The 15911-nt window shown below is 41.7% G+C and overlaps 1 protein-coding gene across 1 annotated transcript in view; it reads right to left on the bottom strand.

The window, feature by feature from the left end:
• Positions 1-8707: 8707 nt before the first annotated feature.
• The window catches only part of PKP2 (plakophilin 2), a 45353-nt gene continuing 38149 nt past the window's right edge, over positions 8708-15911 (bottom strand). Inside the window, exons 10-13 of the mRNA XM_068945976.1 lie at positions 15530-15683; positions 13886-14075; positions 12868-12955; positions 8708-11270 (exon numbers count right to left, since the gene is read on the bottom strand). Of these exons, the coding sequence (XP_068802077.1) occupies positions 11202-11270; positions 12868-12955; positions 13886-14075; positions 15530-15683 (501 nt within the window). The 3' untranslated portion in view covers positions 8708-11201. The remainder of the gene's footprint in view (positions 11271-12867; positions 12956-13885; positions 14076-15529; positions 15684-15911) is intronic.

Raw genomic sequence — 15911 nt, 5'->3', positions numbered from 1 at the left:
CAGGGTCTGTGCCAAGCAGAGGGGGCTAACAGCTTCCCTTGGCCTGCTGGCCACACTTCTAACGTAGCTCATAGTGCAGGTTCCCTTATTCACAATGAAAGTGCACAGCTCATTCGAACTTAACTTGGTGTCTGCTGTAGTCCCCAGGTCCTTTTCAACCAGGTGGCTATTCTGCTGGTCAGTCCCCGACTGCACTGATGCCCCGGAGTTATTCCACCCCGATGCAGAGCTTTGCACTTGCTGAATATTAGGAGATCTTTGTCAGCCCAGTACTTGCCTCTGTGTGTCAAGATGATGGTGTCCATAATGTAGACCTGAACATAACTTAGTCCCATTTCTGTTCCTATTCTGAGGAAAGCCAAAATATTCCTAGAACACCTGTTTTTACAAAACTTATAGTCTGTATCTCTTGAATAATATTCCTATCCGAATATGAAGCTCTTCTTAAGCTTGTTCAGAGTTACTGGTAATACTCCTGGATGGCAAATCATGGAATTGATTTCACTAGTAAGTTCATTAGCAAGTCCTGACCACATCCTCAGCTAGTGAAGGCCTGAGCAGTAGCAATGTGGCTGTGAGGGTAGCAAGTCCGTGTTTTGCACAGACCAGCAAGAATCCATATCTAAAGAAATGAAAAGATTGTTTAGGATAGCGTCAGGCTGGTTTGGTGCATGTGGAAGAGCTCACCACCTGTAATGATGTTTTTTGGTACATGATAACAGAGAGAGAGACACTTTACCCAGATATGCCCGTCTGCAGGATACTAATGGCAGAACAGGAAGTCAAAGCTCCTGAGCTCTTAAAACTATTTGCGTTAAGGACAAGCATTTAAAACTACAGGCCAGTGAGCACAAAGGATTTTTGAACAATCTAAACTTTGCTATTTCATTGCTAAAAAAAAATATAGAGCTTCAGTTCTAGAAAGTTTCTAATAGGACTTGAAGATCTAGGATGTGTTTACTTTTTTAAAACATGTAGTTTTACTACATTGATGTTAAGAGTTACAAGCTCAGCTCTCCCAAAGCCCTTAAAGTGGAAAGCTATTTAGGGGGACAGTGTTTTAAAATGTGACGGTGTCTCATATAAGGAGCCTTTTAAAAAATTATCAGTCGGGTGCCAAGTGCTGTGTATCGTGCAATACAGGTGCGAGAATGTTGTTGTATCTCATTACTTGATGAATTATAAGGGTCAGTGGAGGGCTGTTTTACAGGTTTGTAAAAGTCATAATGTTAAGAAGCAAGGGGAGAAGAAAATAGCATGCGATGAAGTATTGGAATGGTCTGCTAAATTCAACTGTTGGGTGAAAGCTGATGAGAGCTAAATGAGCCACATTCAGGAGAGAATATGAGCATCCAAGGCTTTTTAATATCACTTTATCCAGAAATACTGGAGCTAGGATATTCTCACAAACACCACCTTAGACATTGTGATACAGTTTCTGAGAAACAGGTTTGGGGAAATACGAGACCCCTACGACTAGAACAATATTACTGAAGATACTTAGTGCCAAAGCCCTTCAGGGAGTGATAAATAGACCTAGGACACCTGCCATGGTGCTTTTTTGTCCCTTCAAAAATGATATTGCATGTGAAGAAGGACTGGTTAGACTTCATCTCCTGGTACATCTATTTCAGGTGAAGTGGCAGGCTGGGAAGTAATCTTGAGAGCCTCCGAAACCTCCGACCACCTATAATGAGCTATCCCTTGTTTTAGAAGTATCACTTACAGGGCCCAAATTCTTAAATTCCCCCTCATCATATTGGAGGCTTCAGTTCTTTGTACGTAGGGGTACCGCAAAACACAGGTGTGTGTGTGGGGGGTTTCCTTAACCCTGTTCACTGGGCAGAGCTGTACTGCAGCCTGCTTTCTGTTCCTGTATGCAAACTTCGTATTAACGTTATTGCTGTTGTAATAAAGATGGTCCTGGACAGGTGTTTATCACTGTTTTGCTAAGAAAACTTTCAAGCCACACTTGCAACCTTCTTTGTTTTGGGTGCCTCCCTTCCCTCCACCCTGCCCTGGCTCTTTTATTTCTGGGAAAGGGCCTTGAATTGTATAGAGTTAAACAACATGTTGCCGTAACTTAATTGCAAGATTTTACGGGAGAGGCACCTGACTTTGATTGGGAGTGAAGGTAGGGCTGCTGGATTATTTCCGGTCTGTACTTTGTCAGCGAGATATCACCTTCAGAGATTATCCACTAAGCTAGAGTAAAAATGGCTAGCTCTTTATAGCATGTGTGCAGTTTTCAGCTGCCAGTTGTACAAAGATGTTCCCAAAAAGCTTTCAGAGATTTCTCTTGACAGGGGGAAGTAACCGTGTTTTGTTTATTTTAGGAGGTGAATCATTGTTATGGCCCAGGAAAGAGAGAAAACACTGGGGAGATCTTCACAGAAACCTTTCTGTTCTTCTTCAATTTCTCCCTCCTCTCCAATAAGAGATATTGTTAAATGGCTCAGATGTAAAAATTAAACTGTCTCCCACCAGTGAAGATACCCCTGCTTAGTGGGCAGCTGCTCCGGTCAGTATAAACTATGGGTTATTTGCTGCCACTTTTGTGGCACTTAGCTGGCAGCATTCAGTTAGGTTGTGCTGGGGCTTTGCTTGCAGCCAGTGTAAATACCCTGGGGACTTGCCTGGGGGTGAAAGAATGAAATAGCCCTGCCAGAGACTGTTAGCAGTCAGGAGGATGCCTTCTTGCCCAAGCCCTTGGGCAGTGAGCAATCACACCTTTAATAAGAATTTTGTTAAAAAAATTTCTCTGCTTTGAGGTGCTACTCTCATTTTTAATTTTGTTGAGCAAAATTTGTTGAGAACAAATCCTAGCCAAGCCTCTACAACCAGACTACACAAGTGGAAACTGCGTCAGAGGAAAACATTCACCTTCTTGGTATAAAAGTATGGGAGATCAGGAACTGTTGGCCAGTGCCACATATTATTTACCTTTATTTTCTCTCCTGGCAGGGATTCAAGTAAATGCTATTTTCTGACTGTAATGGAGAACCTGAGAGCGGATATGCATTTTCCAAGAATTTTGCCAACTACAGCTACCATGACTATTATATCTAGGCTGCTAAGTGCATTTTTCCCAAGGAGTGCTTGCTCCTGGCCTGCAGGACAAGCAGAAAGCCGCAGTTCACACCTGTGCTCCTCAGAGCTCTGCTAGACTGCAAAGCTGTGCAGGTCCTGAATTGTTCAAGCAATCCTTACCAAAGTGTCCACCCCACAGGCCATGCATCTGCTCGCTCACTGGCCACGATGTGCTCTCCCACAGGTCAAACAGCTGTTGGCCCAAAGACCCCATGCGGGTCTCCGCTGTGGTGTTGAGGCTGCTTGGCAGCCTACCCACATGCTGTTACAGTGGAGGCCAGAAGGGAACGAGCCCAGCATGCAGCATCTCGCTAGCCTTCTTCCTGAGACCACCGGTTTTGCATTTGCAGCAGAGTCAGAGGAAAAAAATAAAAAGGGGGCCGATCCACAACCGTATGCACATGAGTGGAGCCTTGCATGGCTCAGAGCCAAGCTTGAGATGCTCCCCCTGAGCTGGGTGCCTTTCTGGGCCTGCTGGGGAAGGGGACGGGGCTGGTAAAGCTCTGCGCTGCTGGTCTACCACCTACTGGCAAATAGCTTCCCCAAAGGTACTGTGTGGCAGTGCTATAGGAGCCACACAGGTGACATCTAGCTCTTCGCTGTGTGCTGGCTGTAGCCTAGACCTTGCCCTCTGCTGCATGAGCCATGCCTGCCTGGAAAGCCTGAGTGCACTGACGCTGGGAGCATGGCCCCTGTGGGGAAGACCCATTTCCTTGGGGGTGGTTGTGGCCTAGGACATATGGGAAAGGTGCTGTGAGGATGCCAGTACCTGCTATGGCACAGGCATGGGTCTTTCACCCCGTCCAGCAGGCTGCCCTAAGGGAGTGTAAGTGGCAATAGAGCAGTGATACGCATGTGCTGTTTTGTCGCTGAAGTCACACGATGAAACTTGAATGTTAACCGACAAACGTTCTGCCAAAGCTGCTCCAGTGCTGGGCAACACCTTCTTTGATCAGGCCACCTCATGTTCTCCTGCATCTTTTTTTTTTTTCATTGCTTTTAACAAATCTATGTCTGTAGCCTCTGGAGTAGACGTAAGGGACATGAGGTTGCCTGTAAAACCCAGGCCCATGTCTTTCATATCTACTAGAAACCTCTTCTTTCATTGGGTGAGCACATTATAGACTACAGAATTCATTGTGCTCTATTTCCTATCCACAGTTATCTCACCATATCTTTAATTACAATCTTAAGCAGAAATAGTGATGGACCTGTCCATATTTCCTCATAACAACAGTAGTAAATAACTGATCCAATTAGAAAAAAAAGCCCTTAGTAGACAGGTAATACACCCTGATTTATTTAGAAGGCACAGCATTGGTCAGCCTGCAGATCTTATTGTACAAAACGCTAATGACAGACTAGCACTGGTTTCCCAAGCCTAGTGTGTGGGACCTCAGAAACCTGCAGAACAACACTCCTCAAAAAACGCCCAGTCCTGAACCCTGACAATACCAAATCCAGCTTCTCCTTTGCTCTTCTCACACACATATAGGGCAGCGAGCTGTGTGCAGCCCTGTCAGAGTTTGCAGTTTGCACTGAGCGGCTCTTGGAAGAAGTCCTCTTTAGTGCGATTGCCAGGGCAGGTAGGAAGCCTCTCTAAGGGACTGACCACAAGGTCTTATTTTCTGCTGAGCTTCTGAAATTTCTTTTCCACACTAATTGCTCATCCTTTCTCACTTTTTTTCACAGTTTACTGATATAATACTTTTTTGCAAGCATAGCATTTGCTGCTGAACCTGTCTGATAACACTTTTCATCAGAGGCTTTACATTCCTCCCTCAGTCATCAGGTAGAAGCCAGCTTCTTTCCCTCCTCCCAACTTTAACTTCCCTCTACTCCAGCTTTCCTGTCCCCTTCCTTGCTGAACCGTATGTCTCTGCTTTTATCTTTTAGACCAGAAGACAATTTTTCTTCCATCGCTGTGTCATTTATGCTGTGCAAAAACTTTTGCAATAGCACTGGCAGGTACTATTGCTATCTAAAGCATCAGTTAGCGTTGTCCAGGTTATATACGCTTTCAAGTTAAGAAACAATAACTTAAAAAAAAGTACAATCTGCTTGCAAGTATTACTTTGCAGATTCCCCTTTTAATCAGCATGTGGATAATCAGGCCTCTCTTCACAACCTCCCTTTGTTTTAAAAAGGAACACTAATCTTCCATATGCTTTTCAAACGACAAATACAAAACAAAACATTATTTCAAGGCTCTATCTAGCATAACTTTAGAGCAGATTTTTCCTAGCATCATGAAAGGAGCAGCTTCAGGATCTTTATTTTCATTTTCAAAAACAAACATGAAAATTCCTATAATCCCAGCTTTCCAGGGTCTTAGGCACAAAAGCAGATCCTGGCTAACACACCTAAACTCAGCGTGCTGGTGAACAGGGAGCCCTACCAGTCTGCGAGGACTGTCTATCCCTCTGCAGGGATAAAGACTGGCTTTGAAAGCCTCCATTGTTCTCTGTGCAGCATCCTGTGTGCGTGCCTTTGTCTTAATTGCAGTGCAAACCCAACGGTAACCATGGCCCAAACACATACCATAGAACTGTCTCCTTCTCTCCCCCCCCCACCCCCCGCCCAAAAACACTTTTGTTACAAAGGAAACGTTTTATGATAAAAAGGCATTTTCCCCTTTTTTACTATTCCCTCATTTTTTGCTAATAGTATTTTTTTTTCCCCCTACAGGGTGTGTTTTAATCTCTGCTACAAAGCATTCAGCTGCATGCCCCATCCAAGGTTATCCAGCCTTGAAGAGCTGTGAGGGTTTTAAACCCTTGCACAGCTTTTAATTGGGCCATACCTAGTGCCAGATGTTTTGAATTAAACCAGCGTACTCATGTATCCTGAAGCACAGTGTGCTTTCCAGACAGAGTTCATTACTGATATTGCAACATTTCTGGTTTATTTTGTTATTATTCCAAGTCAAATACAGCTATTCTGGCTGCAGCCATTGTCTTAAGACCTTCATAGGCTTTGGAAAGTTTTTGAACTTTCTGAAAGACATCGCTCTGTTAGAAGCTAAGCTCACCCTAAGAAAGCCCCTCTTACTCTTCATCATTTTTCTGTGTTCAATTCCTAATGAACATCTGTAGGATCAAGGTTCCTCCATGGCAGCCTTTTGGTATCTTCTGCAGGCTGTGGGCTCCATTCTGAGCAAAGTGAACCTAGCCCCATGTCTTCAACGTCAGGGCATCAAGTTCCCCCCATTATCTAGGATCTCTATAAATGCTACAAGATTTCAAGCGAGAAACCTTAGTTATGGCTTTAATTTGCCTGTAGCCAGCTCTTATCTCTCTCCAGTCTTGCCACTGTCCCCCTTGTCTGTATAGTACCCACTATTTATCTCGTTCTTGTCTGAGGAATCGCCAGCCTCTCAGTGGCACCTTCCCTGATTCATGCTTACTGAGGGCATCGGCCTCTTGGGGCTCCTGACTTGAGCTGGGAACCTGGTCTTTAGTCTCACCTGGCAGGATCCTGCCAGGTTCAGGCATCCTGAAACAAAGCTGAGCCAGGTGGCTGCACTGGGAAGGGTGCTGGTAGCCTCACCTTCTCCTACTTCAAGTCTCTCTCTTAAGTGACCTTTTGTTTGTGGCCTCCTGAAGACCTCTAGGGGCAAAGCACTCCCTTCGGGTCTGTCAGAGATGGGGTAGGAAATCTTGTTTCAGCCTTTCGGGGCTAGGTACATCACAGGCAATGCACACAGTGAGGTGTGAGGTGGAAACCCATTTTTTTGGGATCACGCAATATCCCTAAACTTTGTAACTGTGGAAGATCTGAAATATCTCTTTTAAGCTGGGGGCTCCCAAATACCTAAATACATTCAAAGTAGTAAAGGTGTCCTTCTGAGTCCCAGAAAGCAAGGGCTGGCAGGGAACTCTGAAGGCAACATCTTCCAAGGTGTGAGTGATTGCAACTGGCACCATTTACTACAGCTGACCCCAGCTCACAGATTGGAAAACGGAGGCATTGGACAGAGAGGGCCTTGCCCAATTTCAAAGGGACTCTCTGGTTAGCAGTGAAAGAAGAACCTGATGTCCATGACTGTATTTGCAGCTGGTGTCCCACTTCCCTTTCACAGTCACAATACTGCTCGTGCTGTGAATGAGTATGTGCTCATATTCAGAAGGTCTGGTATCTTGATGAGGATTTGCAGTATTGCCTCTAAACTGTAAGTTGCTAAGGTTGTGTCAAGCAAAAGTCATTCTCTTTTCCATGTGTGTGGGTATTTAGTCTGGTCTGAGAGAAGTATCACTAAAAATAATAGGATGTAAATAAGGGAGCGGAAGCTTAGGCTTCCATGGAAGCCTGTCTTGGTACTGCTGAAGCCTGGGGAGGGGAATATCCCAAATTCCCACCTACCATAGGGAGCAGCACAGTGAGGTAGAGCTTGGCAGAGGGGGACTTTCCTTATGCCGATCCCTGTGACTCTTCCCTATTTGCCACAAGGGTTTCAGTGTGTGGGGATAGCATGGGCTATCCCCACTTCTGGAAGGCCTCTGAAGTGATACTATAGGGCTTTTTGGCCCTGAACCCCAAACACAGGAAAATATAATGCTTTTGGCAAGCTGGAGCCTCGGAGCTAAACATAGTAGCAAGCAAAGATGCAGCCTATGAAACAGTCCCTCAGCTTTAATGAGTTATCTTTTGAGGACGTACTGCCAGGCTCAACAGCAGTGGGGGAAAGGGCTGGGATTCTTGTATAATGGCTCATGGTGGTCCTGCTCATCTCACCCGTAGACTTTTGTAGGGGCCCAGAAGGGAGGGTTGAACCTTTCTTCCTATATAGCATGTTCCTACTCCAAAAAGTACCAATACCCCAACCCCTAAGTCTGTGCACAGTCTACGCAATATTTTATATAGAGTTTAATTCTACTTCACAAGGGAGGGAGAAGAAAGAGCACTAATATTTAGCAGCAATGATATCAGAAAAAAGGTAAGAAGATGAAATGAGGAACAGAATGACTAATATTCTCGCAATGAATTAATCCCTGTATTTTGTGGTATCTAGTACAACATTACCCATATTAACTGAGAGTTTCCACTAAAACAATCGAGTGAAAGGTAAATTTGTTTTGCTTCTGGTTAAGACACCATCTGAAGATAGGAGGACTTGGGGTCAAGTCCTACTTCAGCCAAATAATTGCTGGATGCCACTGAATAGATTTAAATTCTAGGTCTCAAACCTTCCCTCTATAAAAGAAGTGGGGAGTTTTTATTTCCCAACTCTAAGACTATTGTGAAGATGATTCTACTAATGTTTGGGAACTAATGTAGTGATGTGGCCCATAGAAAAGTTTACTGGTAAAGACCAATTGAAGACTAGTGAGGAGAGAGGATGCCAGACGCTTTGATATGTCAGTAATACTAGGCAGAGAGAGATGTAACAGATTTGTAAGTGCAAACAAATTATTTGCAGGAGCACTTTGATACAATCAATCAGGAGCACTACACGGCTTGTCCTCAGTAGCACTCTCCTGTTATAGACAAGTCTACATCTCTGTATCTAGATTTAATTTAAAAATGACTTGGTCCTTTTTATGGAAGGGACGGGGCTTGAAAATTTTTGCTGCATCTCAGCAAGTAGTTTCACTAATAATAACAAAGACAAAAGACAGACTTTTTGCATTAGAAAGAACGCTTTATTATTTCTCTCATTAACATTCTTGCTCTCTTTGGAGTCCCGCTGAAATGTTTTTGTTTGCATTCAAGTAAGAGATCAGCTGTAATAAGGTGTGTCCTTGTTTCTAATCTCCCTTTATAACCTTTCAATTGTTGGCAGGCTTCACATTCCTCTTTATTGTTTTTGAATACCCTTGTGATTTTAAAGGGACACTAAGAATAAAAACAACCCCCCAAATTAGCGTCCTATTCTTAATTACATCTGACTGGGAGTTAAGCATACTAAGCAGGACATCTAAAAACTCCCAGCACTGGTCTTCCTTTTTAAACAGACCGAGTTTTACAGACCAATGCTTGAGTATTTCTAAAAGCCCCCTTCCTGATCTTTAGACTGGAGTTCTCTGTTCCTGTGCTACTCTGTCTTTACGTTTACTCTTTGTATACTAATTTTGCCTACCACTACTTTTTGGGCAGTGAAAATAGACTAGTCCCAGTCTCCTTGGTGTTTATTCATTTATGGTATAGGCAGTGTTATCTGGGTGAACACATTAGAAGAAAAGCTTAGATTTTAATTGCTTTCAGTCACATTTAAAAAAAATAATACAATCACTTCCCTCTACAAGAAGTGCTGTTAAGTTCCCCTCCCCTGTGTTGTTTTTGGACCTGGCGTATTTTGAAAATGATCTCCTAAAAAATAATAGTATTTTTAGAACCTCCTACTAGAATGCATTTGATATGAGTTATTCAAAGCAAACAAAAAGGACTAACAAACCTATGAAAATGATCTGTGATAGGAAAACAAACAGGGTTGTTTGTTTAACTTTCCAGGACATGTTCTGTTCTGGATGCATTTACGTGACTTCCTGGGAAGTCAATGAGAACCACGTGCATCTACAAGCAGCATTTAGCTCCTTGATAACCTGAGATACATTTGGACATGCTGCAATGTCATAATCTGCTGGTGGTAAATTCCTGGTAGGAGCTAAAACTTTGTTCAAGAGTGTTAAAATGAACAGACCTGATGAACAGACCTCTTTGAGGTCCTTGCTTTAAGGATCATGCGTCCCATTCTGGATAAGAACAGCTGTAATAGCTCCAGCAATTAGTACCTAGCCTTCCTGCAAGTAAGGCTGTAAATACATTTTGGTTGCCATGAATGTAGCTTAGCTCCCCTGACTTCATCAGAGTAATGTCAGATCATGTCAGCTCATAATCCAGGACATAGAGCTTTATATATTTATGTCCGGTGGGTTTAACCACCTGTTAATTGTCCTGGACAATTTAACTGCTGGTTGGCTGAGATAATTCCCACTTACTAAAAGGTATTAGATGGGTGTTTCTGTGCTTCTTTTCTCTTCCTCCCCTAGGATCCATGGGAACAGTCTTCAGGTGCTTAGGAATTTGTGTCCTCCTATTACCTATTCCCACATCTGCAGACATACTCCTTCAGTTATCACATTTCAGGTAATTGCTGTAGGGAGGATCATGATTTCAAGTAAGAGAGTATGAAGCAGGATAAGATGAATTCCTTAAGCAACCATGACTCTAATCTTCTGTGTGTGTGTGTGTGTGTGTGTGTATCTCTATCTCTTCAATAACAAAGACTCCGCTCCCTTTACTATGTATATAGATATCAACAGAATTGTTTTGAAAATGCATTTTTCTTAAAATAATCAATGAATCACTAGCAACTACCTCTTCCAACAATTGACAAAGAACGATGGATTTGAGTTCAGCCCAAAGTGTCTGACACACACTGGTTCTACTTAAAACCCTTTTTGGACAGAGTTATCAATTCCAACAGCTGTGTGAGGGAGGATGGGAGGAGCAAAGCATGATGAGACCTATGTAAAATCAATCAGTTTTGTTGCTGTTGCTGAAGAAATCTCAAAGCAAAGAGGCTTAAGAACCAGTGAGCACATGAATACAAGCAATACAAAAATAATCATTTTACCTTCCTTGGTGCTTTCATAATGCAGGTAGTGAAACAGCTTCTTGTGCACACTCACGAAGTCTGGAGATGCTTATTTAATACGCGTGAAGAAACAAAAAGGTGAAAAATTACTATGTCCTGAGCAGCAGCATTACTATGTCCTTGATGCTTACCCACTGTAGAATTCTATCTGTATAAAGCAGTGTAAAGAATTTGCTGCAATCAATCAGCATTTCAAACATCTCTGCATAAATGCCTGTGAGATTAAAGGGAGTCATCTGAAGCTCTGATTAGTGGTAAACCTGGAGGAAACTTTGCCTCAGATATCCTGAAGAATCAGTCTTTGGTTATTCATATATTGGTATATGCAAGTGACAACAATGTGATTCAGATTAAAAAAGTTGAACAGCTGTCCTCTGGTCACTCAAGTCTTATATAATATCAGCCTCTGTTTCTGAGATACTTCCTGGTTTGTGGTGGAAACACCAATTGTGTGAAGGCAATTAAAGTAATTGACGTATCATCTCATTCCTCTTCAGTGGTGTTATGATCAGATTCAATCTTTCAGGGAGTTATAGGCTTTTGTGGTCCTGTTATTGATGAAAACTATCTTCTTAAAGCCAGCCTTTGGAATGAAAGAAATACAAGCATTCATGATCTCTAGTGACAAGTTTGCAAGGGAAGCGAAGGTTCACCTATCTAAAAGCTAGGTATCTAGCCGTGTTAGGGGTCTAGGCTCATTTACAGTTAACAGAGACAGAATAGGAGTCTCCCTTGAGTGACTCAGTTTAGCCTAAGATAGGCAAAATGAATCACTGTTGGGAGTTGCTTAAATCTATCCACAGACTGTACAGGGAGACTACTCCTCTAGTCTAGCTCTACAGACACTTAATTTTCAGGTGATTAATGTCAGCTGAGACAAATCCTGTCTGAAAGGACAGTACAGGACAATGCCAAAATGTCTCAGGGCTCTATCAGTCTCATTTGATTAACTGATTTCCGTCGCTTGTTAGACTGACTTTGCAAAAGTGATTAGATATTAGGGGGCCTGTAGTTTTCACTTCCCTACTTGATACCTCTAAGGGACCTGATTTGCAGTGGAACAGCAAGTAATCAGCATTTTCTGTTATATGCACACCCAAAGTAACATTGACTTCAGAAAATTCATGCCATCAGGGTTATTGTGGTACAGTAAAGTCAAGAATGTAGCTGCAAAAAAACCAGAGACAATTAAATCTAGTTAAAGGTTAGTTGGTTACAGCACCCTTATTCTTGAGCACAGATTTCTGGTTTTTGGGCAGTATACTGCTGAATATGATGCAAGACTGTTAAAGGATACTACTCTTAAGTAACTTCTCTTGGGCAAATTTCAACAAAAAAGTCTGTAGTTCTTACCCATTTTTAAATCTAGCAGCTGCAGATGCATTGTTCTAAGAAACAAGCTGGCTAATAAATGTTAAAGGCTAGAGCTTGAAAAACGGAATATTTTTAGTTTATAGGGAATTTTAGATGATAGAAATTCTAAGCAGCAGGAAAATACGGAATGAAAATAGTTTAAAATGCAGAGTTCCACCCAAAGCATTAAACAGGTTAAAGTCACCAGAGCTGTGGATTCAAAAAGCAGTCAAAGAGCCTTGAAAGGAAAGAAACCACCTAGTTTGTTGGCCAGTTCATGCTGGTCATCATTTGTTTGATTTTGACTCTGGCAGTTGCCATTCGCCAACACCCGCCCCTGGCTCTACCTTTTTGCTTGTCTGTAACTAACACCTGGCTTTAAAAGACCTTACAAACAACAAGGAGAACAAAACTGCTCTGACTGTAAAGCAAGAAGCTGCCTCACCCTTCCTTTGCTTTTGCTGGCACCTTCTTCCCCATGCACAAGGTTGGCTCAGTCAGGGGAGGATGGACACCTACTATGCATCATTTCTCACTATCTGACAGTTCAGGCAGGCAACATCTGCTTTTTTTTTTTCCACAAATTTTGCCAGCGCATGTAAAATCCCAGAGAGAGAGAACAGGAGCACTGATAATGCATGTGCTTAATTCCTGCTCACTTGTGCAGGAATATGTACAAGTAATAGAACCAACAATTAGGAGACTGCTTAAACTCCTATCATAGGTTGGCTCCTAACAGTACAGGAGTGCTGTGTCCCAGAGGACAAAGGAGAGGGTCCTCAACTGAAAGGATAGAGTAAATGTCTTTGCAACAACCCAGATCTTACCTTTTTGTAAGCACTATGGAGATCAGTATGTGACCACAAGGAGTAGAGGAGGAGGGAAGCAGCCTTGCTAGCTTTGCTGAACATGTTACTGCAATTTAAATATAAATAACGAAACGTTTAAAATCCCACTTCAAAATCCTGGTGCATGCGCATACTTTAGCAAATGTACCTTTTAGCATTCATTCTGTCTGTTCCCTCCTAGATGCTGTTTTATTGCTCTTCAGGTATCCAAGCACGTTTCACGCTGTCCTGACTACTGAAACTAATGCAAGAAACATACCTTCCTGTTTTACTTATTCTCAAAAATAAGAGAGAAATGAAGTACTCTAGAGCCTTCATCTTCAACAGCTGTTCATATTCAGTTGAGTAACATACACCTCAGCATAACAAGGATTCAGAAGCATCTTTCTAGTGGGTAAAATCTCTGTTTAGCTAGATAGGGCTTATACTATTAAGGGCCTCATCAGGCCTCCTTTACTGAGATGAACTTCCTCTTTAAGAAGGCTCTTTCATTTTGTAGGAAAGAGGAAGGCAAACAGAAAAATTATTCATATTCAAAAAGCATTAAGCATTCTCTTTCATTAAATATCGGGTGCATTTGATTAAATATTAAAGGATGATTAAAGAAAATTTAAAATGATCTAAAATGCCACTTGATAAATAGTTTTTAAGTACAGTTCTTTCAACTCTATAAAACATATCCCCACACTTTACTGTTAGAGACTATCATGGCTGTTTTATGAAGAACAGGAAATACAGAAACTTCTTCTGGGTAGATATGATCTGCTGATCAGCCACTCTATAAGTTTAAAATGCTGTAACATGGGCAATTTAGCTGTGGATGGAACTGTTGTTTTAAGAGATTTTTCTGTTTCTGTTTCTATTCAGAGCACAATTATTTAAGCAGTCTATACTCCCTTAAGATACAGTGCCCCCCACGCCCCAAGTGGCAGATGTTGCAGTTTCCTTTTTTCCCTAGGGAAAGAAGAGAGAGGGAAAGACTTCCGACACATCTTACATGTCATTCATGCTGATGGTAATCAACTTTGGTAGGCCATCAGTGTTCAGGAGAAGCCGTGCATTGTGGGAACTGCTCTGTGTCAAATTGTACAAGGTGTAGCAGATGGAAGCTGTGGTTTCAGAAGCAATATCAGATTCTGGGACAGAATCAGGAAGTATCGAGACCAAATCAGGCAAAACTTCTCTAGCTGGAAGTTTAAAAGAGAGATAAACGACTCCATTACTAACAGGTGCAGTTTTATCTGAGTACCTACAGGACCTTAGTCCTGTCATTATCCTTTTTTCTTTCCATTGGTAAACCAAGTAAGGCAATTTTCAGAAAATCTACATTTGACTGTATCTTGAAAATGTCAGTTCAGAAAAAATGTTTTTTTTTTAGGTAAAACAAAATGTTGTGGTTTTATCAGTCATTTTATTTGTAGAAATGGTTTAAATTAAATATGTCTCAATTGATTTCATTTTGCCTTATGAATAGAGAGATTTTCATCTAGGAAACATTCTGCCTTTCCAAATGTTTGGCGAAAATAAACCTTTGGCCAACATTACTTGGAGAATCTGACCCGAATCCACACGTTTAGTCAACCAAAACCAGCTTGTTTCCATGGAGAAAGAGTTTACCAGAAAAAATCCCCCAAGTTCTCTCTGCCATGGGTAAAGCAAGAAGAACATTGTACAGGTACAAGATGAAGAACCTTACTCAGAGCTTCATGCTTTTCTTTCTTTCCCACATTCTTTTATAGCTTGTTTTCCTTGATGAAATGCTTAATTCTTCCTCTCAGGTCAATCCCTACTCTTTCTTGTGGATTCACCACTTGTAATTTTTAACACCACATGGATTATGCCTTTGAAATCAGGCCAATGACTTATTACAATATTTTCATCAATGTGGAATGTTTTCTAAAGATTAAATGGTGCCCAGGAGACAATTCTGTAGAATTCTGAAAGTTAATCTGTCACATGAAGCAGCTGTTTGCCTGTAATTTCCCCTCTCCCTTCTGCAGGAACACAGAAAAGGACAACAAATGAAGTGAATTCACTTCATCCTATCAGTAGGAAAAAGATTCAAAAATACATTAAATTGAAATAAAAAACACTCAGAATAGAAATGGCTTCTGATGTGAAACTAATTACATTTTAGAAATATGGTCCTCGAAAAAGACTAAGCTATTTTCTCTATAGCATATTCTAGTTTTCTTTCTCAAAAAACTCATGCAGGCCAACTGTGCAAGACGCAAGCTTCCAAAATTTTGTGTCTAAAAGAAGAAAATACAATGTTTGCTAGAAAAACTACAGGTGTTCTGGATTTCTCCCAAAGGTTTACACAGCTATGGCAGCACAGAATTCAGCACTCCTCTTCCTTTACCTTATTTTAAGCAGAAGAAAAATAGTCTTCTCCAAATCTATGTATATCTTACTTCCAGTATTTTTTGAAAGTAACATCGATGGAATTATCTGATGGGCACGCACAATCTACAGAAAACTCTGATTTTCAACCTTGTATAAGGACTGCATATATCTGACCTAAAAATCTACTAAACCCATGTATGAAGATTTTTGCTTGTTTCTCTTTTGAAGAAGAAAAGCTTAAGATGAAGAGAACAGCGAAAAAAAAGGCTCAGAGTCAATGTTAGCCTTTGCTTACCTATATCACTCTGCAGAGAGGCGTTGCGAGATAAGTTCCTGAGCAATGAGACCGCCGTTTTCTTTACCGTCGGGTTGCTTACATGCAGCATTTTTCGAATGCTCGGAAGGCCATTTGCCTTCCGAACTACAGTCTGGGCCACCGCAAATGGCATCTGTTATAAGGCATGCAACAATGACATGTCTTTACCATGAATGCACAGCCTCATAAACAGCCTTTAGTAGGTTCTCTACATCATTTTAAAGAATGTTTAAAATAGTTTTAATCTAGGGCTCTACATAACTCACAACAGGAAAGTAAGGTGATATAAAGGAAACTTCAAGTTCCCTTTCTCCCACATGCTCTTTGGCCAGTTCCGCAGCCAAAACATGACAGAGGTCAT

Source organism: Struthio camelus, chromosome 1 (genome assembly GCF_040807025.1).
Source record: "Struthio camelus isolate bStrCam1 chromosome 1, bStrCam1.hap1, whole genome shotgun sequence".
Lineage (NCBI taxonomy): Eukaryota > Metazoa > Chordata > Aves > Struthioniformes > Struthionidae > Struthio > Struthio camelus.
This window is presented reverse-complemented; position numbering and strand designations above follow the sequence as displayed.